This window comes from Rhinatrema bivittatum, chromosome 3, assembly GCF_901001135.1.
Source record: "Rhinatrema bivittatum chromosome 3, aRhiBiv1.1, whole genome shotgun sequence".
Lineage (NCBI taxonomy): Eukaryota > Metazoa > Chordata > Amphibia > Gymnophiona > Rhinatrematidae > Rhinatrema > Rhinatrema bivittatum.
In genome coordinates this window covers 517,402,107-517,428,281 of record NC_042617.1, presented here as the reverse complement: position 1 = coordinate 517,428,281, position 26,175 = coordinate 517,402,107, and the positions used below count along the sequence as shown (strand labels likewise).

The following is a 26,175-nucleotide window of genomic DNA, read 5'->3' as shown; positions in this document are numbered from 1 at the left end:
AGTGTGCAATCAAACCGGCAAATTCGGGCACGAGAGGTCCGCCTGTCAGGTCACAGGAAGGAGACTGTGACCCTTCCTCGGAAGCAATATCCCTCAGCCCTTTGGATGAGCAACTACCCTAAGCTGCAAGAGCAACCTTGACTCCTCGCCCCGATGTCAGTGGAAGGGCAATTGCAGCCCTCCAAGGGACTCGGAGATTCATTCACTGCAGGAGGAGATCTGAACAGACGGGAAGGACAGGATGCTAGTGGAGGAGGTGAGAGCGCTGTCTTTGCGATCCCTGTTTGTCCCAGTGAGTTAACAACAACGGGTAAACCCGAGGTAGTAACACTAGACTCTCTTTGGACACTTACTTCAGCAATGGCAAAGTCATTAGTAGATTGCTCTGAGAAAATTAACCAGCTGGCAAATCAAATGGAAATTATGAATAAGAACGCTGAGTCATATAAGCAAGAAGTGATAGTGAAATTTCAGGATGTTGAAAATGATATAAAGCAAGTAAAGAAAATTCAACCAACGATAATTCAAGATTGTGAGGCTTTAAATCGCAAGATTGAAAATATAGAGAATGCACTGAGAAATTTCAATCTAAGAATATTCAATTTTCCCAGGGTGATGGGGGAAATTCCTCGTTTGACAGTTAAAAGATACTTCACTGAAATATTAGAAATTTCCTCGGATCAATCCCCACCCCTTGATAAAGTTTATTTTCTTCCGGTGCAAAAATCCAACAGCAGCAGATTGCTCCAAATATAATGGATAACCTAACAGGATTTTTGGAATCATCATCCTATGAAATCATAGAGAGGTCAACTTTGTTAATATCTTTCTTTAAGGAAAAGGACTTAGGAGATGTGATGCGGGCGTATTTTAAGAAACCCAATTCTGATTTTATGGGATCACGCATCAGAATATTTCCAGACCTTACAAAATCAACAAAAATGAAAAGGAAAGATTTCCTTGCTTTAAAACAAGAGACTCTAGAAGTGGGAGCAACATTTTTCTTACGCTTCCCCTGTAAATGCATTGTGAAGCATAATAAAGATAGTTATATATTTTATCAACCGGAGCAAATGAAAGACTTTGTTAATGCAAAAAAAAGCTTTAAAGTTATTGAGTAACAGTGCTAACAATCCGTGATAATTGAAAAACAGGATAGAGAAGCCATATTTCCTTTATTATGCTAGTGTTATTTCTCCTTTAATGTGCGGATACCCCACTTCCCCAAGCTTGGGGTCTAATGGGTAAATCTGAGAAAAATGGAAATTGTTTTGCTTGTTAATGGGATAAATTTTCTTGATGAATATTTAGTTTTCTTTGTTTTCTCAGTGATGTACCATTTTTCTTGTGGCAAAGTGCATACTTTGTAAAGTTATTGAAAATTAATAAAGAGAAAGTTTAAAAAACAAACAAACACCAAACATATCAAATCAATCAGTGTTGAGAGGGTCGGACAAATCACAAATCGCCGGATGTTTAATGTCAGGAGGATTGTAGATCAAAGGCCAATATAAAAAAGTGGATCTTTTTTAAAAGTTTTGGGGTATGTTATATTGTGGATTGCAGCCAGGAGTGAGTTCCAGAGTAAGGGGCTGGCTGTTGAGAATGTTCGTTCTCAAGTTTCGTCAAGGTATACTAACCTATAGGAGGGAATGTCTAGAAGGCCTTCATTAAAAGATCTTAACATGTTATATACATTCCTTGAAGTCTTTTAGTAGGCCTTTTAGAATAAGAAATATAAGTGAACAGGCAAATGAACTTCAACACACAGCACAAAGTCACCAGATGCATTTTGCATATATTATTATTTTTTTATACTTAACTACTAAGAATAAAGAAATTCTGTATAAATTACAATAATTGTATGGTTACCCCTGTAACCATATAAATGGACAAGATCCATGTCACCTATCATTTAATTTTATTAGTAAAACATGTAACCGAAATGTTATTGGCACTTTGTTATAGATTTTTACCCAATCATGAATGTACGTGCCTCCCTGTAAATCGTTGTGATGGTGCATACTAAATGACGGTATAGAAAAGTTTTTAAATAAATAAAATTAATACATGTATTAAATAAATTATGCACTTTATCAATTGCATTTAGTCTCCTGCTTTTAGTTAATGGCCGTCAGAAATAGTGATGTAAATATTCAGCAGCGCGGGGAGCAAACATTTACCCAGGTAACTTTAGGTGAGAAATTCAGTGGGATTTACCTGAGTAAGTCTGCTGCCAAATAGACTCACCTAGAGTTAACCAGATAACTTTAGGTTAATGTTTTCTCAAACTATATTTACCTGTGTAAATTTAGCTGGGTAGCATTCAATATTGATGCTACCCTGCTAAAATTAAGTCCCACCCCAGAATACCCTCTGCCCTCCCTCTTTTTACCCAGATAAATTTCAATCGGGTAAAACATTATCTGGGTAAACTTTAGCTGGTGGGAAGAGGGAATATTAAATTAAAGGGTATTTCGACAAACCCTTTAAATAAGGACCTCTTAGTAAAATAATTGAAACTCATTTTTATATCCAGCATTATAAAAGAGCAAAGCATTTTCCAAGATACTGTAGATGGCATAACAATTTTAGACATACCTGTCTCATTTTCTTCTTGCAGAGTGTGATCTCTTTCTGTACTTGCTATATGAGTACTGGTGGAAGCTTGCTCATTATCGTCTCCTAATTCAGAGTCATTAGTGGCAGCATTCATACCTGTAACATCAGAAATCATTTTGCTGAGTAGAAAGCATTTAAAAATGCAGACATAACTATATTGCACACATTTATCTTCATAAAACAATTTTCACCATGACTGCAAGTCATTGTTTCTCTTGTGGACTTAGTTTACATTAAAGCTCTTGTTATGGGCTTAAAGTCTGGCACTGAAATTAGCTTCTCTTCCAGAGACAAATGAAGGTTCTGGAGCACGACTACCAGGGCCTCCAAAAAATAGGGCTCCTCTGTTAATCACAGATATTATAAAGCAAGTGCAGGTGCAGCTTTCACTATAGCCTCTTCCATAAGCATAGGTTCCAGTGGAGATTCTACTGAAGCACCTTCCATAGGTGTAGGGTCCAACATGGCTCCAACTGAACACTCTCCATAAGTGCAGGGTTCGCTGTCACTCTGACAGAAGCACTCTCCAGTAGGGATGTGAATCGTGTGATCGATCATCTTAACGATCGATTTTGGCTGGGGGGGAGGGAAATCTGATCGTCATGGTTTTTGTTTTTTTAAATCGTTAAAAATCGTAAATCGGGGGAGGGTGGGAAAACCGGCACACCAAAACAACCCTAAAACCCACCCCGACACTTTCAAACAAATCCCCCACCATCCTGAACCCCCTCAAAATGTTTTAAATTACCTGGGGTCCAGTGGGGGGGTCCCGGCGCGATCTCCCACTTTGGGCCACGGCTGCGTTAATAGAAATGGAGCCGGTGGCTCTTTGCCTTTACCATATGACAGGGCAAAGGTAGCACCGGCGCCATTTTGGTTCCTGACACCCGACGTCACGAGTGCAGGAGATCGCTCCCGGACCCCCGCTGGACCCCCAGGGACTTTTGGCCAGCTTGGGGGGGCCTCCTGACCCCCCCCCCCCCACAAGACTTGCCAAAAGTCCAGCGGGGGTCCGGGAGCGACCTCCTGCATGCGGGCCGTATTGCCAATATTCAAAATGGCGCCGGCGCCATTTTGACTTTTGCCCTCACTATGTCGACATAGTGAGGGCAAAAGTAGTGCCGGCGCCATTTTAAATATTGGCAATACGGCCCGCGTGCAGGAGGTCGCTCCCGGACCCCCGCTGGACTTTTGGCAAGTCTTGTGGGGGGGTCAGGAGGCCCCCCCCAAGCTGGCCAAAAGTCCCTGGGAGTCCAGCGGGGGTCCGGGAGCGATCTCCTGCACTCGTGACGTCGGGTGACAGGAACCAAAATGGCGCCGGCGCTACCTTTGCCCTGTCATATGGTAAAGGGCAAAGGGCCACCGACGCCATTTCTATTAACGCAGCCGTGGCCCGAGAGCGGGAGATCGTGCCGGGAACCCCCCCCCCCCCACTGGACCCCAGGTAATTTAAAACATTTTGGGGGGGTTCGGGGGGGTGGGGGATTTGTTTGAAAGGGTCGGGGTGGGTTTTAGGGTTGTTTTGGTGTGCCGGTTTTCCCGCCCTCCCTCCCTCCCGTGCCGGGACCCCCCCCACTGGACCCCAGGTAATTTAAAACATTTTGGGGGGGTTTGGGAGGGTGGGGGATTTGTTTGAAAGGGTCGGGGTGGGTTTTAGGGTTGTTTTGGTGTGCCGGTTTTCCCGCCCTCCCCCGATTTACGATTTTTTGACGATAAATCGGGGGAATTGCTATTGTATCGCGGCTCTAACGATTTTTGACGATTTAAAATATATCTGTCGATTGTTTTAAATCGTCAAAAAACGATTCACATCCCTACTCTCCAGCCATCCAACTCTGGCACAACTCCACTTATTTATTTATTTATTTGTTTGTTTTTATATACCGAAGTATTAGTGAAGGCCTTCACTCTGGTTTACATCTGCATACACTAAGGAAAACGAGATTATCAGGTAAGTAATCTCTACATTTCCTAGCGTGTAGCAGATGGACTCAAAACAAGTGGGATGTACAAAAGCTACTCCCGGACTGGGTGGGAGGCTGCTTGAGGTCCGTTTAGGATTGCCCTCGCAAACGCTGTGTCCTCCCTGGCCTGGACGTCCAGATGGTAGAATCTGGAGAAGGTATGGAGGGAGGACCACGTCGCCGCTCTACATATCTCTGCAGGCGACAGCATCCTAGTTTCCGCCCAGGAGGGCCGCTTGCGCTCTGGTAGAATGAGCCTTGACCCGTAGAGGTGGTGGTTTTCCTGCCTCTACGTAGGCCGCCTTGATAACTTCTTTGATCCAGCGGGCGATGGTTGCCCATGAGGCCGCTTCCCCTTGCTTCTTCCCGTGGTGAAGGACGAACAGGTGGTCCGTCTTTCATACTGCTTCTGACATTTCCAGGTATCTGGACAGCGGTCTGCCGATGTCGAGATGGCGTAGTATTCGACCTTCCTCAGACTTCTTCAAACCTTCCGTGGTAGGCAAGGACATGGTTTGGTTGAGGTGGAAGTGTGAGACTACTTTGGGTAAGAAGGAAGGAACCATGCGAAGATGGATAGCCTCTGGAGTGATTCTGAGAAAAGGGTCACGGCAGGACAGCGCTTGTAGCTCTGAGATGCGGTGTGCTGAGCATACGGCCAGCAGGAACACCATCTTCAAGGTTAAAAAACGGAGGGATAGGCCTCAAAGGGGTCTGAAGGCGGGTCCCGCTAGAAATTCCAAAACTAGGTTGAGGTTCCACAGGGGCACTGGCCACTTCAGTGGCGGGCGAATGTGTTTGACTCCTTTCAGGAAACGTGAAACGTCTGGGTGTGTGGCGATGCTGTTGCCGTCACTCCGGGGACCGTAGCAGGATAGCGCTGCCAATTGAATCTTGATGGAATTGAGGGACAGACCTTTCTGAAGTCCATCTTGCAGGAAATCCAAAATGAAAGGGATCTTAGCGGCTTGCGGATTGGTGCCGTGAGTGTCGCACCAGACTTCAAATACTCTCCAGATCCTTATATATGTCAGTGATGTGGAGATCTTGCGTGCTCGGAGGAGTGTATCTATTAACGGCCCCTAGTATCCTCTTTTCTTCAGTCTAGCCCTCTCAATGGCCAGACCGTAAGAGAGAATTGAGCTGGATCCTCGTGGAGGATGGGACCTTGCCGCAGCAGGTCCCTATGTGGAGGCAGGGGTAATGGATTCCCTGCCAGTAGTCTTCTCATGTCTGCGTACCAGGGTCTTCTTGGCCAGTCCGGGGCCAGTAGAAGAACTAGGCCTCTGTGCCGCTGAATCTTGTGTATAATGGCGCCCAGCAGGGGCCATGGAGGAAAGGCATATAGCAGGATCCCCTGAGGCCATGGCTGTACCAGGGCATCGATCCCCTGGGATAGAGGATCCCGCCTGTGGCTGAAATATCTGGGTACTTGAGCGTTGGGCCTGTCCGCTAGTAGGTCCATGCCCGGCATCCCCCACTGATCCACAAACATCTGGAAAGCTGTGGGCGACAGCTGCCATTCCCCCGGGTTTAGGCTTTCTCTGCTGAGGAAGTCTGCCGTGGTGTTGTCCTTCCCGGCGATGTGGACGGCGGAGATGTCCTGGAGATTTGCTTCCGCCCAAGTCATCAGGGGGGCTATTTCTAGGGATACCTGTCGGCTTCTGGTTCTGCCTTGTCGGTTGATGTATGCCACTGTGATGGCGTTGTCCGACATCACTCTGACGCTCTGTTTCGAAGTCTGTGGGCAAATCGCAGGCAGGCTAGCCTGACTGCCCGTGCCTCTAGTCGGTTGATGTTCCACCGCCCTTGGGCGGTGAGTTCTGCGCAGTGTGCTCCCCATCCGTTCAGGCTGGCATCTGTAGTGAGCAGGGTCCAGATTGGGGAGGACATTCGTGACCCCCGGTCATGTAGCCAGGCTGTAACCACCACCGTAGCTGATTCTACACTCTGGCTGGTAGAGGTAGGTGTACGGTGTAGTTCTGTGATCGTGGGCTCCACCGAGATAGGAGGGCGCGTTGAAATGGTCTCATATGAGCCCGCGCCCATGGTATCACCTCCAGAGTGGATGCCATGAGGCCAAGGACCTGTACATAATCCCACGCTGTGGGTCGGGTGGCGCTCAGCAGGGCCAGCAGGCGATTCTGGAGCTTTGATCTCCTCCTGGAGGTCAGACTGACCTTGTCTTCCTGGGTGTCGAAATGGACCCCTAGGTATTCCAGCGACTGAGAAGGCTGTAGGGAGCTCTTGTTCAGGTTTACTACCCATCCTAGGCTTTCCAGAAGAGATATAACTCTGTTGGTTGCCTGGTGGCTCTCCTCCGGTGACTTTGCTCTGATCAGCCAATCGTCCAGGTAGGGATGGACGAGAATTCCTTCCTTCCTGAGTGACACCGCCACTACTACTATGACCTTGGTAAAGGTCCGCGGCGCGGTGGCTAACCCGAAGGGTAAAGCTCGGAACTGGAAGTGTTGATTCAGGACTTTGAAGCGTAAATAGCACTGGTGATCCCGATGGATTGGGATATGCAAGTAGGCTTCTGACAGATCTAGGGATGTGAGAAACTCCCCTGGCTGTACCGCATTCTTGACAGACCGCAGAGTTTCCATGCGAAAGCTGGGGACCTGTAGGTGTCAGTTGACTGACTTGAGGTCCAGGACAGGCCTGAAAGTGCCCTCCTTCTTGGGTACTATGAAATAAATGGAATAATGCCCAGAATTTTTCTCCCATGCAGGCACTGGGATAATGGCCTTTAGGGACAGGAGCCTCCGCAAGGTAACTTCTAGTGCCGTCCTCTTGAGGGGTGAACAAGGAGATTCTACAAACTTGTCCGGCGGGAGCCGAAGAAAGTCCAGGTAATACCCTTCTCGGATGATGGCTAGGACCCAATGGTCCGAGGTAATCTCGACCCACCTGCGGTAGAAGAGGGTTAGCCTGCCCCCTATGGCTGCTACCCCCGGATGGGTCGGCTGAATGTCATTGTGGGGTGTGGCCGGGACCAGAACCCGAGCCGGTTCTCCTCTTGTTGTGCTTAGTCCGAAAGGGCTGGTTCCTGGCCTGAGAACGAGGTGCTTGGTAGCGAACCCTGTAAGGGTTGAAGCGCTGAGAGTTTCTACCTCTAGATGGCCTAGGAAAAGGGCGCTGGCTCCTCCTTGACCTGTCTTCTGGTAGACGGGGTAATGGAGAAGCACCCCATTTATTAGCCAGTTTCTCGAGGTCGCTGCTGAACAGGAGGGATCCCTTAAAGGGCATTCTTGTGAGACGTGTCTTGGAGGAGGAGTTGGCCAACCAATTACGTAGCCAGAGCTATCTCCTGGCTGCCACTGAGGATGCCACTCTCTTGGCTGCCATACGGACTAGGTCGGAGGCTGCGTCAGTGAGGAACGAGAGAGCTGATTCCATGTCTTCTCCCGGGGTGTTGTTCCTAGCATGTGATAAACAGGAACGCGTCACCTCGGTGCAGCAGGTTGCAATTCGTAGGGACATGGCTGCCACCTCAAAGGCTTGTTTCAGAATGGCATCCATGCGCCGGTCATGTGCATCCTTGAGGGCCGCCCCCCCCCTCCACCAGAATGGTGGTGCGCTTCACGATTGCGCTAACTATGGCGTCTATATTGGGGCACGCCAGCAGCTCCTTGGTTGCCGGATCTAAGGGGTACATGCCAGACAAGGCCCGACCCCCTTTGAATGAGGCCTCCGGCGCATTCCATTCCAGATCGATTAGCTGCTGTGCTGCTTGTAGGAGGGGAAAATGGTGGGCCGTTTGGCACAGGCCCTCTAACAGGGGGTTCATTCTAGGTTCCCCTGGGGTGTCATGGCCCGGGATGGCCAGTTCCGACAGGCATTGAGAGACCAGGCCTGGGAGATCCTCTTTCAGAAAGAAGCGTCTCATGGTCCGATATGGTTCTATCCCCAAGGGAAGTTCTCCCTCCTCGGGGGGCTCGTCGTCTTCCTTAGAGCAATCTGAATCCCCATAAGTGGGGCTTCCGGGTGGCGAGTGGCCGTGCCTAGGTCTTGAGGGTCCAGGGGCCGGGTTATCTGGGACGTATGGACCCGTTTGGGAATCAGCCTACATTCTGAAAAAGGCATGAATCCCCTTGAATAATTCCACCCAGGAGAGCGAAGCAGGATCTGGCCTTAGGGGCACCAGGCCTCTCGGGTTCCCTGGCTGCTCACCGCCGCCTGCTAGGTCCGGGGTGTTCCCTGAGGAACTGGCAAGTGCACTGGGCTGGGACCGGTCCTGGCCTGGAATTCCCAGGGCCTCCTCACATTGGGCACATAGGGAGTCTGCTTCCTCACTCTGTGTGGCTCTGAGGTTGCATGCTGAGCAGAGGCTTAGAGCTCTTATGCCTGATTCTGGAGGTGCCGGCTCTGCGGACGCATGGGCGCTCTTACGCTCCATCTCGTCTGTTATCTTCTCCCAGCTGGAGTCTGCGCTTTGTAATATGCGCGAAAGATGTGCGCCTACCAATATGCGTTTATCCACGTGCGCGTATCCACTTACGCTTATCAACGTGTGCTTATCGACGTGCGCTGATCAACGGGCGCCTATGAACGTGCATTTATGAATGTGCGCCTATCAATGTGCGCCTATCAATGTGCGCCTATCAACGGGCGCTTAGCGACGGGCGCCTATGAACGTGCGCCTAACAGTGTGCGCCTATCAACATGCACCTACCAACGTGCGCGTAGCAATGTGCGCCTATTAACGTGCGCTTAGCAACATGCGCCTACCAACGTGCGCGTAGCAACGGGCGCCTATGAACGTGCGCTTAACAGTGTGCACCTATCAACATGCGCCTACCAACGTGCGCGTAGCAACGTGCGCCTATCAACGTGCACGTAGCAACATGCGCCTATCAACGTGCGCGTAGCAACGTACGCTTATCAACGTGCACGTAGCAACGTGCGCGTAGCAATGTGCGCGTACAAACGGGCACCTATCAACGTGCAGGTAGCAACGTGCGCCTGTGCGTAGTAACAGGCGCACGTTGCGCCTGTTACTACGCACTAAGATAGGCGTACGCCCTGCAACGTACGCCTATCTTAGCAACATGTGCTTTTCAACATGAATCCAGGTGACTTCAATGTACGCCTCTATCGAATATGCGCCCAAGAGTTTCAGGCGCCTAACATATAAGCCCTTCGCCTGTGCGCTCAGTCTGGCCTGAGCACTAGAGCGTGGCGATGAACCAGGGCAGAAGGCGAGCAGGCAGGCAAGATGGCAACCTCCTTGGCGGGTTGCCCCGTAGGCAGACTCCGCTGATCCTCGTTTCCTCAGAGACCAACAAGTAAAGATGTACGCCTTACCTTGTCTTTGGCGCTTCCCGGCTGCGACCCGGGCAGTCTCCGGCTGCGGGGGGAGAGGGTGATTACCGTCACCGCTGCGCGCGAGGAAGTGCACCCGCTGCCTCTAGGCTGCGCCCAAGCCCTTCTCACTCGGGGGCTAGGTCCCTGCCGCGAACCGGCCACCGGACCGAGGTTCTTACCTCCAAGGGACCACGGAAATCGCCCCGGGAAACTCAACTGGAGGAGGGACCGAATGGTATCACCGCAGGAGTGCGGGGCTCGTCTTCAGGTAGGTTTCTTTTATGAATTTAGTCGTTAGTATTTGGAAAGAACGCTCAGCGAGCGTTAGGTAACTCCAAACTGCTTTGGAGACAGAAATTACTGAATTGCTGCACTTCCTGCGGGGGTATATGTACCCGTGCTGACATCAGATCCGTCTCCAACTGCTAGCACGAGCACACTATACCCACTTGTTTTGAGTCCATCTGCTACACGCTAGGAAAGGTGGGGTTTTTTTTAATTTTATATTTATTAATTTTTAAATAATTACAAAGCATTTCCATCTTTGTACAGAAAACAAGAAATCAAACATTATTCAATTATCATAATGAAAATAATTCCAGAAATCAAATCTTTCTTTAGTCCCCAAGTAAAATGTGGCCCCCAACTCTCTAGTTTCCTGTCGCAGTGTCAGGAAACCTTTCCTCCTTTCCTGCGTGGTCTTTGCCAGATCAGGAAAGATCTGGACAAATTGACACATAAAATTGACCCCCATTTATTGGACGTAGTTCCTCATTTCACACCCATGTCCTGTTCATAGATGAAGGAAATCAATAGAGTAGCTCTCTCAATAATCTCTACTGTCGAGGATTCAAGAATGTCAGATTCCCCAGATCCATTTGATTTTGAATCATCCTTTCTCTTGAACGAGTGAAGGGTAAGAAATAAACTTTGTTAAAGGATGGTATATCTTCTATAGGAATCTGTAGTATTTCATTAAGGTATCTTCGCAAGGTTACTCTTGGTTGCTCCCCCAGTATTTTCGGGAAGTTTAACAACCTTAAGTTAAGCCTTCTCAACCAATTCTCCAAAAGCTCTGGTTTTTTTTACTTAAAGTAACATAGTCCTGAATCGTAGCAGTTTGTACTCTCTGTATTTCTTTCATTTGATTTTCAAGTAGTTGTATTTTATTTGATTGCTCATTTATTCTTTTATCCTGTTCATGGGTTAAAATTTCCAACCTTGAAGAAATCTGGGTTATATGATTCATTCAGCCTTGAAGGGCCAAGTTTTGGTGGGCCATCAATTCCCACAGGGAATCCGGCGTTACCACAGCGGGTTTACTTGGGCGGAGCCAGCTCAACATGTTGTTCTTTTGCAGTCCATGAGGCCAGCCAAGAAACATTTGCAATAGGGATCAAAACAGCCTTACCATTGCTGGTATCATCTGGCTTTAAAATGTCTACTGACATCAGAGCTGTACCTCCTCCTCGAACTGATGTTTCTCCTCTGTCGAAACCAGCCATTGCTGCTCCCTCCACGGCTGCCTCTGGGCCAATAGCTCCTGGCATCTCCGTCGCGGCTTCCACCTGCAGGTTAATTGATATCGCTTGTGGAATCCTAGGCACCTCCCGCTTCTGGTAAATGCGAGCGCACTCGGCGATGGTTTTTTGTCCCGTGTGGAGTGGGGGGTTAGAAGAATAAACCCTCACTTTCCCCTCTCTTTTTGGAGGCATGTTAAACAACACATTTAGTCCTTTATCAGAAACTTTCTACAGGAGCTCCGAGTCAACACTGCTAGCAAGCGTCCATCCTGGCCCCTCCCCCATGCAGAAGTTATTTTAAGAGAGATTTACACAAATACATTAGCCAGCTTATTTGCACATTTTTATATCTGCTAATTGTAATGCTCAAGTGAAATCAGACTTGTCTGTTGTCTGCTATTTTTGATAGGAACTCTTGGTGAATTGGGGGGGGGCGGGGAATTCAGGGTGACGTACTAGAGGGAATTGGAGACAGACTGGGTGACCTGGAAGAGGTATTGGTATACTGGTGATTTCAAATATGCACACATATTTTAAAATATACCTATGCGAATAAATCAGGGTTTTTTCGAGTATATGTTATTTTTTCTCACACAGAAAATACAGCGAAGTTGCTTACCTGTAACAGTGTTCTCCTAGGACAGCAGGATGTTAGTCCTCACATGTGGGTGACATCATCTGATGGAGCCTGGCATAGAAACTTTGACTGGCACACTGAGCAGGCCCAGCATGCCACTATCCATGCGTCCACGTGGGGTCTCTCTTCAGTCTCTTAAGTAGATTATGAAAAAATAAAACAACAAACCAGGAGAATCTAACTCTGTGGGGTGGCAGGCAGGTTTCCTGAGGACTAACATCCTACTGTCCTAGGAGAACACCTGTTTCAGGTAAGCAACTTCGCTTTCTCCTAATACAAGCAGGATGGTAGTCCTTACATATGGGTGAAGACCAAGCTACAAGCTGGACCCGAGACTAATCGGACCAACAGACACCAAAGTAGGTGCCAACAGGCAAAACAACAGATGTGCTGTTGTAACAGCAGGAACAGCCTGAAACAAAACCAGGGCCATAGGTAGGAAGAGTTGGATTCAGAGCTGAAAAAGATTTCTGAGGACAGACTGGCCGAATCTGCTATCACGATGGCTGTTCCCTGTCCAGACAATAATGAGTCATGAAGGTGTGGAGAGAACTTCACGCCACAGCCTTGCATATATCCTCTATAGGGACTGCAAGAAGGTGGGCCACAGTAGCAGCCACAGCTCTAACAGAATGAGCTGTGACGTGACCCTCCAAGTTGCAATCCCGCCTGGTCATAGCAGAAGGCGATGCATTCGACTAGCCAGGTAGAAATTGTTGTGAGCACGGGGGTACAGTTGCTTGTTCTAGGGGGATGTGAGCCCTTGGACCACGGTGTGGCTCAGGGAGGAGACCCAAGACACACCGAGGGAAGCAAGAGTGTAAAAGAACGGGCTGGAGCAAGCCTGAACCAGGATGAGACAAGGATCATCGAGCACTGGAACTAGACAGGCTCAGGACTCCAGTGGACATGCACGCACCGGTGAGACCCAGCAATGCAATGCTGGTCTCAAGAGTAGCCCTCCAGCCACTCAGTAGTCCTTCCGGACCTGCTGCTTGGGAACAATGAATGTGTGGAGAGAATGCGTCGGGATTTAAGGAAGCTGGAAGAGTGGTCGAAGATATGGCAGCTGAGATTCAATGCCAAGAATGCAGAGTCATGCATATGGGGAGTGGAAATCCGAATGAACTGTATTCGATGGGAGCAAAAAGGCTGATGTACACGGAGCAGGAGAGAAACCTTGGGGTGATAGTGTCTAATGATCTGAAGTCAGAGAAACAATGTGACAAGGCGATAGCTAAAGCCAGAAGAATGCTGGGCTGCATAGAGAGAGGAATCTCGAGTAAGAAAATGGAAGTGATTATCCCCTTGTACAGGTCCTTGGTGAGGCCTCACCTGGAGTACTGTGTTCAGTTCTGGAGACCGTATCTCCAAAGAGACAGAGACAAGATGGAGGCGGTCCAGAGAAGGGCGACCAAAAAGGTGGAGGGTCTTCATTGAATGACTTATGAGGAGAGATTGAAGAATCTAAATATGTACACCCTGGAGGAAAGGAGGAGCAGAGGTGAAATGATACAGACTTTCAGATACTTGAAAGGTTTTAATGATCCAAAGACAACGACAAACCTTTTCCGTCGGAAAAAAATCAACAGAACTAGGGGTCACGATTGGAAGCTCCAGGGTGGAAGACTCAGAACCAATGTCAGGAAGTATTTCTTAAAGGAAAGGGTGGTAGATGCCTGGAATGCCCTTCCAGAGGAAGTGGTGAAGACCAGAACTGTGAAGGACTTCAAAGGGGCGTGGGATAAACACTGTGGATCCATAAAGTCTAGAGGACATGAATGAAGAGCGGTTGGCTCACGGGAATGACGGCTACTCCTGCCGCATGAAGAGGCGCCCTGGCAGCGGCTCCTGCCACGAAGAAACAACGGCGGCCCCTCCTGCCGCATCAGTGGTGTCGGGCCACGAGGAGCAGCAGCAGCTGTCCAGGGAGGCTTAAGCTGCAAGGAGGAAGAGTCCTGCAGCATCAGGCCAGGAAGATGGTCGGGCGCCGCTGGCACAGAAGGTGAGAGGCTGCTTGTGGGATGGGCTCCGCAAGCAGCATTGTAACAGAAAGAGTCTGTTTAGCAACAGCCCTACCCAGCCTGATGGCGTCATAGGAAACAAACAGCTAGGCAGATTGCCTATGGCCTGCTGTCCGGTCCAGGTAGAAGGCCAAGGCCCTTTTACAATCCAGTGTATGCAGCGTCCTTTCTACTGGGTTGGAATAAGGCCTAGGGAAAAAAGTGAGCAGGACAATGGACTGGTCAAGGGAAAATTTATTAACCACCTTCAGCAGGAACTTAGGGTGTGCATGCAGGACCACCCAGTCATGGAAGAACTTTGTGTAGGGCAGATAAGTCAGCAAGGCATGCAGCTCCCTGACTGTGTGCTGACGTGATTGCTATCAGGAATGTGACCTTCCATGTCAAATGCTTGAGGGCAGAGGAAAGCAGTGGCTTAAACGACAGCTTCATCAACTGGGCCAACATCACATTTAGTTGCCAGGATACTGCAGGGTCCCTTAAGGGAGGCCACAGCTGAAGCAAACCGCGCATGAACCATCCTACAAGGGGCTGCTCTGAAATGGGTGACCCATCCACCACCTGGTGGTACGCCCCTATGGCACTCAGGTGCACCCTAATGGAGTTGGTCTTAAGCCTGGCCTCCGAAAGGTGCAACAGGTAATTTAGGAGTTCCCTGATTGGACAGGAGAAGGGGGTTGAGGCCCTTCGCTCAAGGTTTCCTTGAGGCTACCAGGACCAGAGACAATTCCTCTGAGAGGTGAAATGGCTGCAGGGTCAACCTTTCAATATCCAGGCCTTGAGAGACAGGGCCCGGGGGTTGGGGTGGCACAACCTGCCCTGATCCTCTTTGAGGACGTCTGGGGCAGACCTCAGACGAATCGGGTCTCACCAGGAGAGATCCCGCAGAAGCGGGAACTAGACCTGCCTCAGTCAATGGGGGGCTATGAGGTTCATGGTCACCCAATCCTGGTGAAGCTTCAAGAAAGTCTTCATCACCACTAGAACTGGAAGGTACACATACAGGAGGCCTCTCCCCAATAGAAAGCAAAGGCATCCATTACGAATTGGCCATCTGACCTGGTCAGAGAACAGTAGAGAGGAACTTTCCGATTGCAGGAGGAGGCAAACAGATCCACGTCCGGGAGTCCCCACAGAAGGAAGATCCAGTCCACCACCTCCTGCTTCAGGGACCACTCGTGGGACCAGAAGGAGTGACTCAGCCTGTCTGCCAGGGTGTTCTCCACACTGGCCAAGTACACTGCCCAGAGTAACATCCCCCGAGACAGGGCCCAACTCCAGACCTGCACTGCTGCTTGACAAAGGAGGAAGAACTTGGTGCCCATTGCATGTTTATGTACCACATCGCCACCTGATTGTCTGTCCGAATGAGGATCACCTTGCTGGACAGCTGATCTCAGAAGGCCCACAAGGCATACCGGATCGCCCTCAGCTCCAAGAACTTTATCTGATTCAGAGCTTATTGAGAGGTCCAGAGACCTTGGGTGAAAAGGCCATCCATATGGGCACTATCCTGCTTGTCCTAGGAGAAACATATGTTTATAAAATAGGTAAAGCTTAGGTGGGACGCATCTATGGTAAGCACAATCTGTTGGGTGGTGCCTGCTCCAGATTGGATGAGGACCTCCACCAAGCCAGGGAGGCCCTGAGAGAGGAAGAAACCTGGATGCAGACCTGAAGGCCCTAAGTAGCCTGCCGCCATTGGGAGTGTAGAGTCCACTGGGCTCAATGCATATGCAGGTGGGCAAATGGGGTGACAGACTGTGGCAGCCATGTGCCCCAGGAGCTGCAGCATACACCGCACAGTGACCTGTCAGCGATGCCGGACCTCCTCCACCAGGGTCAGCAGTACATGCACCCGGATGCAGGGTAGAAAGGCTTTTGATTGTGCTGCATCCAGCATGGCTCCTTTGAAATCTAGCTGTGACAATTGACAAAGGTTGGATTTTGGGTAGTTTATTAGAAACCCCAGGTATTCCAACAGCTGAATGATGCAGCCTAGAGACTGCTCTGCCCCCACTTGCATGTCACTCATGATCAGCCAGTCATCAAGGTATGGAAAGACCTGGACTCCCAGCTGGTGCAGGTAGGCACCCACAACGGGCACTTTGTGAAGACCCGGGGCGCGGAGGCCAGGCCGAACAGGACCACGTGGTACTGAATATGCTGACAGCCCACCACAAAGCAAAAATATCTCCTGTGACTGGGGCAGATCTTGATGTGGTTATACATGTCTGAGATCGAGGGAGTAAAGCCAGTCTCCTCTTTGTAAGAGGGAAATCAAGGTGCCCAAGGATACCATCTTGAACTTTTCTTTCTTGAGAAATCTGTTCAAGGCTCGCAAATTGAAAATGGGACGGAGGCCTGTTTTCTTTGCAACTAGAAAATAATGGGAGTAAGACCCCCATCCCTGCTGCACCTGAGGGACATGTTCTACTGCTCTGGCCATTAGAAGGACCAAGAGTTCTCCTTGGAGCACTTCTGGGTGCGAGACGGGACCCCACTGCGGTCACAGGGGAGAATCCCTTGTAGCCATGATGGATGATGGACAAGACCCGCTGATCTGAAGTCACGGCCGGCAACCTGTCCGCAAAGAAACTGAGAGTACCCCCAACTGGTGGATCCTCCAGCACCTGGCTTATACCCCCTCACCTCCAATCAAAACCCCACCACGGGGCTAGCCTGAGAGTTGGCTGAGGCCTAGGGCCCAGCTGTTGCTGAGATATGCCCCAGACACTGGCTTGTTGAGGCCGAGAATCAGGGGCAGGAGGGTAGTACTTCCGCGGTCTGTAGAATGGTACCGTGGCCCTGGTCAGGAGGAACTGTTAGAAGACACCGGTGAAGCTGAGGTACCAGCTGATAACTGCTGGAGGGTCTCTAGTGGTCCTTCAGCTGTACGACAGTCTCCTTGACCTTGTCATCAAACAGGTTATCCCCAGTGCAAGGCAAGTCAGACAGCCAGTCCTGTACCTCTAGACAGAGGTCCAAAGCATGAAGCCAGGCGAGACGCCGAGCAGAAATACCGGCAGCTGCCACTCGGTCCGCTGTCTCAAAATCATATGTAGCATGGACTTCAAGCTTCCCATGCTCCAGGCCCTGCTGGACAAACACAATAAGAACCTCCTAAGTTTGCCATCTGCAACTTCCTGGACTTGTTTCCAGAAATTACGGGTATTCTGGGTCATATACAACAGGTGGGAGGCGATGCAGGCCACTAACATGAAGCTTTGAAACCCTCTCCTCCCCATGGCATCCCATGCCGTTATCCTTGCTGGGAGGAGCAAAGGCATGGGTTTTGGACCTCTTTGCTATCTTCAGCACTGATTCAACCACCACAGACTGTTGGGGGAGCTAGAGCTTCTCAAACTCCATGGTCTGTTGTACAAGGTATACCCCATCAGCCTTCTGGTTCAATGAGGCCACAGAGAAGGGGTGCTCCCAGAGCCGAAAAAGCAGCCATCTGAAAATCTCATGAACAGGCACTGCAATGACCTACTTCAGGGCATCCATGAATTGGAGAATCTCCAGCATCTTAAGGCGGGCATCTTCCTCCATCATAGGTTGGAAGGGAATGGCTTCAGCCATCACCTGGATGAACCCCACGAAGGTCAAGTCCTCTGGTGGAAAATGAGGAACTCCGCCAAGCGGGAAGTATCCGATGGAAGATCATTGGAAGTCACCAAAGAAGCATTGGAGGCATCCTCCCCCCAGGGGTCATATGGTCCCTCAGGCTCATCTGGGCCACGAGGAGATGGGGGCCTGGGAGCACTGAGCGAAAGCAAAGGAATCAAGGGACCTGAGGGCATCGATGGACTCGAAGGCCCGGGTCCAGGTCCCAGCAGTGCCGGATAAGGAGCACAAGGGCGCCGTGGACCATGCAGCATTGTTGGGCCCTCATCCTTGGATGAATCCCCCATGAGGACAAGCTCAGACGCCTTGCATTTCGGTGCCCGATGGCCCACCAAGAAGTCACGAGGCATTGGCAATAACTGAGTTGGGAGGACACTGAGGAAGACGTCGAGATGGTCCAACAATGGCTCCAGTCCTGGTACCATGGGTGGCATCAGAGCAGGCACCAGCATCGGCATGGGCACTAGCCTCAAAGGTGATGGTGCTGGCATTAGTGTTCAGGAAGGCCCCGGCCCAGGTGCCGGAAGCACTGGCTCCCTGTCACACAAAGCATGCTCCACTGACAGGCACACCCAACGGTCCAACTCCACCTCAAAGGTCTCCAAGGAAAGGGTAGGCTGAAAGGGAGGGCAGAGGCTAACTCCTCCTCCCCCGAGAATGTTTGATATCCGGCACTGGAACCAGTGTAGATGGCCTCGGACCACTGACCTTGAGGGAGGATGGAGCCTCCTCTTGCCGTAGCCGCTTTGGGGGCACGGTGACAAGCGCTGGAGCCAGTCTGAGCCCAGCCCCGCATGCAGAGGGGGACCGGTGACGGTGCTTCCGAGACCTCCCATGGTGCTCAGCCCGGTCTTTCTCTGGCACCGAAGAAGATTATCCTGAAGTTCGCAACTTGAAGGAGACCGAGACTGTGCAATCGCTAAAGCCTTTCTCCCCTGCCATCCTTGGGGAGGAGTGGTCACCGAAGGATCGAGGATAAACAGCTCCCCTTGGTTCTTAGGCGTCGATGACAGCAATGCTGAAATGGAGGGTTTGGATTTACCTGAACCAAAAACCTTCTCCATCTTATCCAACCTGGCCCAACAGCCTTTTGGGGTCATTTGAGCGCACAATTCGTGCCCCAAACATTATGTGATGTCCCAGTCAGAGTATGTACACCTCATGTGGATCCTTCAGGGACACAGTTTAAGGGCACTGGCAGCACTGACGGAAGTCCAAGGTCGCCATAAGGCTCAACGGGAGACCACAAAATTCACGATGACCGGCGGGGGCATGGGAGAAGGACAAAAAAATACTCTCCGATCGAGAAGGGGAACCGAAGAGAGACCCAGTGCAGGAAGAAAAAATGAAAAAAATCACTTTTTTTGAAAGTTTCCCGAAAAAAACAGAGCACGAGCTCCACCTCCGCAAGATGGTAGCTCTGTGGAAAAGAAAGGACTGAAGAGAGACCCCGCGTGAACACGTGGATAGTGGCATGCTCAGTGTGCCAGTTTTCTGTGCCGGGCTCCATTGCACAATGTCACCCACATGTGAGGACTTCCATCCTGCTTGTCCTAGGAGAAACGTATAAAATAGGTAAAGTATGCGCTTTCAATACATTGCAAATATTTGAATGTAATTAAAAACACCTGCATACTTTCAAAGCAGAACTATGCGATATTTTATAAAACTGTGCAGCTCTTGCCATACAGTTTATAAAATACATAAGCAAATCTCCACATATCCACTTACATATATAAATACTGTCTTCAAATAGGTTTGAAAGTAATCCTCCCAATGTGTATTAGCTCATTAATGATATTTATCTTTGATTATGTATGTGTAAGGAAGGTAGATCCTTGAGCCGAGACGAGATTGTTGCCACCATCAAGGAGAGGCCCTCTGTGATCCTCATTGTTGGGAGGCGGTTCTGAGGGAGAAAGCCCAAATAGGACCTTCACCTATACCAGCCCACATTCCCCATGGGTTGAGCCCTTGGGTGCTGAGGCCGGCAGGACTTAGGTGTGAGCCGCTTGGACAGCAGGTGGAGGCAGGTCAGGCATGCCAAGGGTCGAGACAGGCAGCAGGCTGCAGGAAATGGAGGCCAGGCCGAGGTCTGGGTAGGCAGCGGACAAGCAGGAATGGTAGACCGGGCTGAAGATCAGGGCAGGCAGCACACAAGGAGGAATCGATGAGACGAGCAAGGTCAGAGCCAGTAGATCAATCCAAGGGAGCAGGAATGATGAGGAGCAGGACTAGGGCACGAGCAGGAGCAGGCAGAAGAATCACAGGAACACGGGGTCAGGATGCAGACAACACACACTCACCAGGAGCTGGACCTGTTGCCGAGGCAAGGAGAAAGTGGCAAGGCAGGGTATTTATTCCTGCCTTGCCTGATGTCATCATCCCGGGCCGCAGGGAACTTTCCCGCCATTGGCCCTTTAAATTGAGTCCATGCGAGCTCGCGTGCGCATAGGGAGTCCAGGGATGCAGCGGCGTCGGGGCAGGCCGCAATTCTGCAAACCGCTACGTGATGTGGCAGCGGGGTGCTAGAGTGGGCTTCCTGCCCACGCAGGTGAGGGGACTCGGCCCGACTCCCCAAGGACCCCTAACAGTATGTATTGATTATTTTTTATTAGTTGTAGTATAAGTGTTGTATTAGTTTATTATTTATTAATGTAGTTTATTAGTATGATTTATCAGTATTAATATTGAGTATGTTTTCTGTGTGTTTATTTATTTATTTAAAATATTTATTACACAACAGCTCAGAGCGGGGTACATGGTTAACAATCATAATAAAATAAACGAACAAGAATAAAACAATGATTACAGTTTCATAACATCAACATCAAATGAGGGGGTGGAGTCAACATGGCAACTCGTTGAGACGCACGTCCCTGCAGCTCCAGCATTTATTTTCCTGCAACACAAAATTACCTCGCTAAAATGGCACCGAAACGAAAGAGGAAGACTAGAAGTTACCCCTCGACTTCTATGATACCTCCGGGGCAGAAAACCATCGAGCAGTGTGCGATCAAAGCGGCAAATTCGAGCATGAGAGGTCCGGCTGTCGGGTCACAGGACCCTTCCTCGGAAGCAATATCCCTCAGCCCATTGGATGAGCAACTACCCCCAGCTGCAAGAGCAACCTTGACTCCTCGTCCGAGCAGAAACCCAGAGTTGGTTAGCTGAGGAAATCGGGCAGAGGGGGAGAAGTCAGTGGAAGGGCAATTTCATCCCTCTGAGGGACTCGGACATTCACTCACTGTAGGAGGAGATCTGAACAGATGGGAAGGACAGGATGCTAGTGGAGGAGGTGAGAGCGCTGTCTTTGCGATCCCTGTTTGTCCCAGTGAGTTATTAACAACGGGTAAACCGGAGGTAGTAACACTGTACTCTAGAGATGTGAATCGTGTCCTCGATCGTCTTAACGATCAATTTCGGCTGGGAGGGGGAGGGAATCGTATTGTTGCCGTTTGGGGGGGTAAAATATCGTGAAAAATCGTGAAAAAATCGTGAAAAATCGAAAAATCGTAAAATCGCAAAACCGGCACACTAAAACCCCCTAAAACCCACCCCCGACCCTTTAAATTAAATCCCCCACCCTCCCGAACCCCCCCCCCCCAAATGAGTTAAATAACCTGCGGGTCGAGTGCCGGTCCGGAACGGCAGCGGTCCGGAACGGGCTCCTGCTCCTGCATCTTGTTGTGTTCAGCCGGCGCCATTTTCCAAAATGGCGCCGAAAAATGGCGGCGGCCATAGGCGAACACAATTGGACGGCAGGAGGTCCTTCCGGACCCCCGCTGGACTTTTGGCAAGTCTTGTAGGGGTCAGGAGGCCCCCCACAAGCTGGCCAAAAGTTCCTGGAGGTCCAGCGGGGGTCAGGGAGCGATTTCCCGCCGTGAATCGTTTTCGTATGGCAAATGGCGCCGGCCATACGCGTATGGCCGGCGCCATTTTCCATACGGAAAATGGCGCCGGCAGGAGATCGACTGCAGGAGGTCGTTCAGCGAGGGTTCCGGCGGGAAATCGCTCCCTGACCCCCGCTGGACCTCCAGGAACTTTTGGCCAGCTTGTGGGGGGCCTCCTGACCCCTACAAGACTTGCCAAAAGTCCAGCGGGGGTCCGGAAGGACCTCCTGCCGTCCAATCGTGTTCGCCTATGGCCGCCACCATTTTTCGGCGCCATTTTGGAAAATGGCGCCGGCTGAACACAACAAGATGCAGGAGCAGGAGCCCGTTCCGGACCGCTGCCGTTCCGGACCGGCGCTGGACCCGCAGGTTATTTAACTCATTTGGGGGGGGTTCGGGAGGGTGGGGGATTTAATTTAAAGGGTCGGGGGTGGGTTTTAGGGGGTTTTAGTGTGCCGGCTCACGATTCTAACGATTTATAACGATAAATCGTTAGAATCTCTATTGTATTGTGTTCCATAACGGTTTAAGACGATATTAAAATTATCGGACGATAATTTTAATCGTCCTAAAATGATTCACATCCCTACTGTACTCTCTTTGGACACTTACTTCGGCAATGGCAAAGCCATTAGTAGATTGCTCTGAGAAAATTAACCAGCTGGCAAATCAAATGGAAATTATGAATAAGAACGCTGAGTCATATAAGCAAGAAGTGATAGTGAAATTTCAGGATGTTGAAAATGATATAAAGGCAAGTAAAGAAAATTCAATCAATGATAATTCAAGATTGTGGGGCTTTAAATCGCAAGATTGAAAATATAGAGAATGCACTGAGAAATTTCAGTCTAAGAATATTAAATTTTCCCAGGGTGATGGGGGAAATTCCTCATTTGATGGTTAAAAGATACTTCACTGAAGTATTAGAAATTTCCTCGGATCAATCCCCACCCCTTGATAAAGTTTATTTTCTTCCGGTGCAAAACTCCAACAGCAGCAGATTGCTCCAAATGTTATGAATAACCTAACAGGATTTTTGGAATCATCATCCTATGAAATCATAGAGAGGTCAACTTTTTTAATATCTTTCTTTAACGAAAAGGACTTAGGAGATGTGATGCGGGCGTATTTTAAGAAACCCAATTCTGATTTTATGGGATCACGCATCAGAATATTTCCAAACCTTACAAAATCAACCCAAATGAAAAGGAAAGATTTCCTTGCTTTAAAACAAGAGACTCTAGAAGTGGGAGCAACATTTTTCTTACGCTTCCCCTGTAAATGCATTGTGAAGCATAATAAAGATAGTTATATATTTTATCAACCGGAGCAATTGAAAGACTTTGTTAATGCAAAAAAAAGCTTTAAAGTTATTGAGTAACAGTACTAACAATCCGTGATAATTGAAAAACCGGAGCGATAAGCCATATTTCCTTTATTATGCTAGTGTTATTTCTCCTTTAATATGCGGTTACCCCACACTCCCCCAAGCTTGGGGTCTAATGGGTAAATCTGAGAAAAATGGAAATTGTTTGCTTGTTAATGGGGTAAATTTTCTTGATGAATATTTAGTTTTCTTTGTTTTCTCAGTGATGTACCATTTTTCTTGTGGCAAAGTGCATACTTTGTAAAGTTATTGAAAATGAATAAAGAAAAAGTTTAAAAAACAAAAACCACCAAACATATCAAATCAATCAGTGTTGAGAGGGTCGGACTAATCACAAATCGCCAGATGTTTAATGTCAGGAGGATTGTAGATCAAAGGCCAATATAAAAAAGTGGATCTTTTTTAAAAGTTTTGGGGTATGTTATATTGTGGATTGCAGCCAGGAATGAGTTCCAGAGTAAGGGGCTGGCTGTTGAGAATGCTCGTTCTCAAGTTTCGTCAAGGTATACTAACCTATAGGAGGGAATGTCTAGAAGGCCTTGATTAAAAGATGTTAACATGTTATATACCTTCCTTGAAGCCTTTTAGTAGGCCTTTTAGAATAAGAAATATAAGCGAACAGGCAAATGAACTTCAACACACAGCACAAAGTCACGAGATGCATTTTGCATATTTTATTATTTTTTCATACTTAACTACTAAGAATAAAGAAATTCTGTATAAATTACAATAATTGTATGGTTACCCCTGTAACCATATAAATGGACAAGATCCATGTCACCTATCATTTGATTTTATTAGTAAAACATGTAACCGAAATGTTATTGGCACTTTGTTAGAGATTTTTACCCAATCATGAATGTACGTGCCTCCCTGTAAACCGTTGTGATGGTGCATACTAAATGACGGTATAGAAAAGTTTCAAAATAAAATAAATAAATGTATTAAATATTTATGCTACTGTATTGTCTGTTTGAATCAGAACAGTCTTGTGTGAAAGGCAGTCCTTGAACGCATGCAGAGCATAACGTATAGCTCGAAGTTCCAGGAAATTGATTTGAATTGTTTCTTCGTGTTTTGTCCAAGTACCCTGGGTTTGGAGATTGTCTATGTGAGCTCCCCAACCTAAGGTGGATGCATCTGTAGTTAAAGTTATCTGTGGGACTGGTTGTTGGAAGGGCAGGCCCTTGCACAAGTTGTCCTTGTTCGCCCACCAAAGTAGAGATTAACATAGCTGGTGGGTTACTTGAATTGGAGAGGACAGTGGTTGAATGGCTTGGATCCATTGTGATCTTAATGTCCATTGGGTTATTCTCATGGCTAGTCTTGCCATAGGAGTGACATGAACTGTGGAGGCAATGTGGCCCAGTAAAGTTAGAAACTGATGAGCTGTTGCTTTTTTTCTTCGAGTATAGCGAATTTGCCAACAGGGAGAGTGTTTCTGCCCGATCCTCGGGTAGAAAAGATCTTGAGAGGATGGTGTTCAATTCTGCTCCGATGAATTGAAGCATGTGAGATGGAATGAGATGGGACTTTTGAAAGTTGATGAGAAACCCCATCGAGTGAAGTAGAGTAATTGCTCAGTTGAGAGAAGTTAGAGCTCCTTGTTGAGATTGATTTCTGATGAGCCAGTCATCTAGATAGGGGAAAACGTGGACACTTTTTTTGTGTAAGTGTGCTGATATTACTGCCAGGCATTTGGTGAATACTCTGGGAGCTGAGGTGAGTCCGAATGGTAGGACTCTGTACTGGAAATGTTGATGACCCACCAGGAGATGAGGAGGGAATATTGGAATGTGAGCGTAAGCATCTTGTAGATCCAGAGAACAAAGCCAATCTCCTGTTTGAAGAAGGGGAAGCATGGTGCCTAGAGACACCATCCTGAACTTTTCTTTCTTTAGAAATTTGTTGAGATTCCTGAGGTCTAGGATGGGACGTAGGCCTCTGGTTTTCTATGGAATGAGGAAATAACAGGAGTAGAATCCTCTGCCCTGCTGAGTCCAGGGCACCAGTTCTACAGCTCTGGCTCTCAGAAGAGTGGATAATTCTGCTTGTAGATGAATCATGTGAGTTTCATGTAATGAAAGAGGCTTTGGAGAAGAGTCTCTTGGAGTTGAGAGAAAATTGAGTTGGTAACCTCAAGATATTACTGAGAGTACCCATTGGTCTGTTATCTGTAACCAATGGTTGTAGAAGGAGGAAACTCAGCCTCCTACTGGCAGGTTCGGTTTTGGATTGTGGAGATGGCTTTGGTCTCTGGTGGTGGCCTCAAAAACCTGCAACCTGTCCCGTCTGCGGTGGCGGTTGAGGCCTAGCTGCTCTAGGCTGTCTGGGCTGAGATCTTTGTTGCAGACGAGAAGATCTACCCTTGGATTCTGGTGGATAATATTGCCTCTGCCTGTAGAAAGGTTTTCTAGTTTCTTTCCTTGGTGGACAGCGAGACATTGATGAAGAGGAGTCTTGCGGAACTGACGACAGTTGGCGCAATGTCTCCATGTGTTCTTTTAGTTGGGCCACTGCATCTTGAACTTTCGACCCAAAGAGGTTGTCACCTACACAGGGCAGATCCACCAGCTTCTCGTGTACCTCAGGCCTAAGGTCAGAGGCTTTTAACCATGCCCAGTGACATGCACTGATTCCTGAGGCTGCCACCCTTGAAGCTGTTTTGAAGTTGTCATAGATGGCTCGAACTTCATGCTTTCCAGCTTCAAGTCCCTTGTGTACTATAGCTTGAGCTGCCTCCTGGTACTGCTGAGGTAGGGAGTTGGAAAGTTCCTGAATCTGCTTCCATAGATTCCTTTGGTATTGTGTCATATAGAGTTGATAGGACTCTATCCTTGAGTTGAGCATAGCTCCTTGGAATACTTTTCTTCCCAAAAAATCTAGGAACCTATGGTCTTTTCCAGGTGGAGTGGAGGAGTGAGGTCGTACTCTTTTGGACTTCTTTTGAGTCGACTCAACCACAAGATTGATGCGGTAATTGTGACTTCTGGTAACCAGGAACATGTTCAACAAGATAGATGGTATCCACTCTTTTATTAATAGGTGGAACCGAACATGGATGTTCCCAGAGTCTATGTTGCAACTCCAAAAGTACCTCATGGACAGGAATGGCCAGGACTTCTTTTGGAGGATCCACAAACTATAAGACTTCTAAAGTCTGCTGTCTCGTGTCTTCCTCAGCC

General features: G+C 48.7%; 1 protein-coding gene across 1 annotated transcript in view; it reads right to left on the bottom strand.

Annotated features, from left to right (window-relative positions):
• Window positions 1-26,175, bottom strand: part of NUGGC (nuclear GTPase, germinal center associated) — an 864,070-nt gene that overhangs the window by 811,488 nt on the left and 26,407 nt on the right. The window contains exon 2 of the mRNA XM_029596224.1: window positions 2,602-2,718. Within this exon, the coding sequence (XP_029452084.1) occupies window positions 2,602-2,716 (115 nt within the window). The 5' untranslated portion in view covers window positions 2,717-2,718. The remainder of the gene's footprint in view (window positions 1-2,601; window positions 2,719-26,175) is intronic.